This window comes from Spea bombifrons, chromosome 5 (genome assembly GCF_027358695.1).
Source record: "Spea bombifrons isolate aSpeBom1 chromosome 5, aSpeBom1.2.pri, whole genome shotgun sequence".
NCBI lineage: Eukaryota > Metazoa > Chordata > Amphibia > Anura > Pelobatidae > Spea > Spea bombifrons.
Genome location: NC_071091.1, coordinates 80,181,932 through 80,185,419, shown reverse-complemented (window position 1 = coordinate 80,185,419; position 3,488 = coordinate 80,181,932). Strand labels below are relative to the sequence as shown.

The following is a 3,488-nucleotide window of genomic DNA, read 5'->3' as shown; positions in this document are numbered from 1 at the left end:
GAAAGGCATAATAGTAAGATAAAATACTTAACTAAGGAGAGAAAATCAGGGAAATAAGGTTAAAAAGGTGAAAAGGCCGTGACCAAAGCAAGTGCCATGAACTGTTTTTTTCAGCCAGTAGCCCCGAAAATGACCTTACTTAAAATGCTGAGATTTATGTTACCACAGCAGAATTATTTTCTGTAAGTAACCTTGTAAGTATACCTTGTCTTGAATTCACTTTCATTCCAATGTATCAAATTGCTTATTTCATAGGACTTTAAATGTCAACTTTACAGCGAAACAAGATTATAGAAATGTAAGAATACAAGTGTCACAAAATTTTGAATATTTTATTGTTTATTTTCGACACAGCCCTCCCTAGTAAAAGTTACAAAGTGTATACATTCCCAGATTATCAAAATAATTGAGAGACATAATTCAGATTTATACAAATTACATTAGAGATCTATAATACAAATTCCAATTTGTTTTTCATGTACCTTATCATCAGGTAGTTAACATACACTTGGAAATGACTTTTAAAAAGGCTTTCCTAAAACTAGTATGGCACAGAGGGTAGAGAAGAGGATTTATTGACGAATTAAGCCATAACAACCAAAATGTAATATCATACCAGTAAGAGTCTAAACAATAGTCACGACACGCTGCACGTATTACCATGAGAAGTGAGTAAGGGGCCCAACAGATGCAAAAAACACAAACCAAGACTGAAAGCGACTTCGCAATTTTCTTATCATGGGAGAGCTTAACAATACGGATATTGCTCCTTGCTGCTTGTGCCTGATATAAAGAAGAATCTTTAACATTGGTTTTAAAGCATTGCATGAACAGTAAAGGAAGCAATCTCTTTTTGACCATCTTTACTGTAGAGGATTTACATTCTGATCTTCCATTGTTCAAAATATTGCTTGCTATAACAAAGGGTCCAGCCGGTGGCTCGTGCTCATTTGAGGAAGCCGAAGAGATCATAACTTGTCTCTTTTTTCTGCTCCTCATTTTAATATTCCAGTAAATCCGGAGATTAAAAAATGAAATGCTTGTCAGAGGAAGAAAAAAATCAAACGTTGAGGCTCCAAGAAGAAAATACCAGCTGTAATAGTATCCTGGAACACAAAGAAAGTCAGGAATGGGTTTATCATCATCCAAATAATCCCAGAAAAGAATAGCTGGGCTGTAGACAAGAGATGACAGGATCCAGACAGCAGCCATCTTGAGGACAGTTTGACCATGGTTATTTTGCTGCGATCGATGCATCACCTAAGCAAACAGAAGGGCAACATGTTAACATCCAATATTTGCGCAATTTACTATGATGGACAAGTTATATCATGGCAGCAGCAGGAAATGACGTGTCACAAGGAATTCTAGAAGATGTGTAACATATTTTTAATTAATTTGTGTATCCAATATACCAAGGGTTGTGGCATAGAGATAAGATGTTGTCTTATTACATTATGAAGTGCCAAGCTTAGAGGGGTTATTAAAGGTCTGAACAATGAAGTGTTGGGGACATAAAACTTCAGTCTGCTCTCTTGCTTTACAGTTGGGTTTTGATAAACGTGATTGAAAATACTGGGGAGAATGCCAGAGGTCTTATTAAATAATACAAAATAATCAAAGGAAAATATAATTACAGGAGACTGAATACTTACTGCCATGGCAACAGATACAAATCTGTCATAGCTAATAAGGGCAACATTCAGAGCTGATGCTGTACACATAAGATTATCCACAACCAACCATAGTTTACAAACTACATTTCCAAGAAGCCACTTCCCAGTGAAAACATATGGAACATACAATGGGATACAGAAGGCACCTGAAATAAGCACACAATGGATAAAATAAATTCAATTAGAGTCAAATATTGACATTATTTTTGAAAATAATAATATATAAATAATAATAATAATAATAGTGCATTTTAGAGCATGAGATATATAAATATATATATATATATATATATATATATAATCGGTTCAGGCATTTATATTTTATCTGTGGTTCATTTTTCACAGAAGAATTTTAAATGTATTTTAACAAAATAATTTGAGACAATGAAATACTGTTTTCTACTGAGACATATGAATACTGTTATCAATAACATCTACATAGAGTTAATAAGAGGTGGAAAAAAAAACATTTTAAAATGATAAAAAAACTAACTAGCTTTGGAAGATATTTTGTCCGAATTACACCTAGACTTACCAATAAAGAAGTCACAGATGGCGAGATTGAGAAGAAAGAAATTACTCTGATTTCTTAGTCTCTTGTCCTCGATAAAAGCTAAAATGACAAGAGTGTTACCCAAGACTGTGACCAAAATAAAGAATGAGATTAGCACAATTAGTAATATCATAATATTTTGCGAAAGGAGGATGCTTATTTCACCAGTAACAAGAGATGAATTTCCATCGCTAAGATTTGTCATATTTCCTGAAAGCAAAAATAAAGATCTCATTCTGATGTGAACAGGATGCGGAAACATTTTACTATGCAAGGTATTTCACCGTTAAATAAAAATCCCTGTTAAGATCACAGCTTGTTCACCTGAGCCAAAGGCTGGCTGCAATAAGTACCTGGCAGCGTACATTGTCGCATTATCACAATGTAAACCATTTTATAGGAAATTGCTCTTGTGGGAGGAACCACTTTTCCCGTTGTATTTTTTACATTTTTGTTTCTTTTAAAAACATTTAAACATGCATTTTGCTTATTTCCAATCAATGACTAACAATAAAAATATACTGTATATGATAACATATGATAATAAAACTGTATATGATAACATATGATAATATGATTATATGGACTCAACCAATTTTTTTTCTATAAATGTAAAATGATAAATATTGTTTGTATAGAGTGAAATCCCACTGCAACCCCTGTTCCCAAGACCAATCACGCATTAAATTTCTGCTCAAAGCAAAGGGACTTCTTGGTGTTTCCCTCTGCGTATTCTTTCTCTATTTACAATTATTTAAATTAATGAATGATTGTATGGAAAATGTAGCGCTTATGCTGTTTTACAAAATATGTAACAAATGGCTGATGGAACACGGCAGTACATAACATCTAGCGTGAAAGATCTCCAGATGTACAACTCATGTAGAGCTTATCAATAAATTATCCAAAAGGTGGTGTATTTAAGCCAACTAGACTATACAGGGTGTTTCTTGGGGAATCCACAGCTTGTGGTTGTGTTTAAAAATGTGTCTTTTTCAGGGGGATTGAAAGATTAAAGGATTAGTAAGGATCTCTCTCTTTTTACTTTTAATCAAATGTTTCTCAAATTCTACATTTTACTTTTCTTAAATGTTCTTGATGTACTTTTGAATTAGGATCGTCAATGGTGACAACATCTTTCCTGTTTGGGATGCTTACAGCAAACAGAAGTGCTTAAGTGGATTCATTTGTAAATAACTATCCATAAGTAAAAGTAACATTATAAATTAGGGTTTTCAGTGCAATGTATGAACAAAAAG

At 33.3% G+C, this 3,488-nt stretch overlaps 1 protein-coding gene across 1 annotated transcript; it reads right to left on the bottom strand.

Moving 5' to 3' along the window:
* Positions 1 to 466: 466 nt before the first annotated feature.
* Positions 467 to 2,491, bottom strand: LOC128497514 (histamine H3 receptor-like). The gene is made up of 3 exons (XM_053467620.1): positions 2,212 to 2,491; positions 1,656 to 1,822; positions 467 to 1,260 (listed from the first exon to the last, which is right to left on the bottom strand). Exons 1-3 carry the CDS (start codon positions 2,489 to 2,491, stop codon positions 490 to 492), a joined length of 1,218 nt encoding a protein of 405 aa, XP_053323595.1. The 3' UTR covers positions 467 to 489.
* Between the last annotated feature and the right edge of the window lie 997 nt (positions 2,492 to 3,488).

Bases quoted from the DNA above. Each gene is read 5' to 3' on its own strand.
- LOC128497514 (XM_053467620.1), bottom strand. From the start codon at position 2,491: ATGTTTCCGCATCCTGTTCACATCAGAATGAGATCTTTATTTTTGCTT. The intron at 1,823-2,211 runs GTAAGTCTAGGT...TGCTTATTTCAG, and splicing joins CATCTGTGACTTCTTTATTG to GTGCCTTCTGTATCCCATTG. The intron at 1,261-1,655 runs GTAAGTATTCAG...CTGTTTGCTTAG, and splicing joins TTGTATCTGTTGCCATGGCA to GTGATGCATCGATCGCAGCA.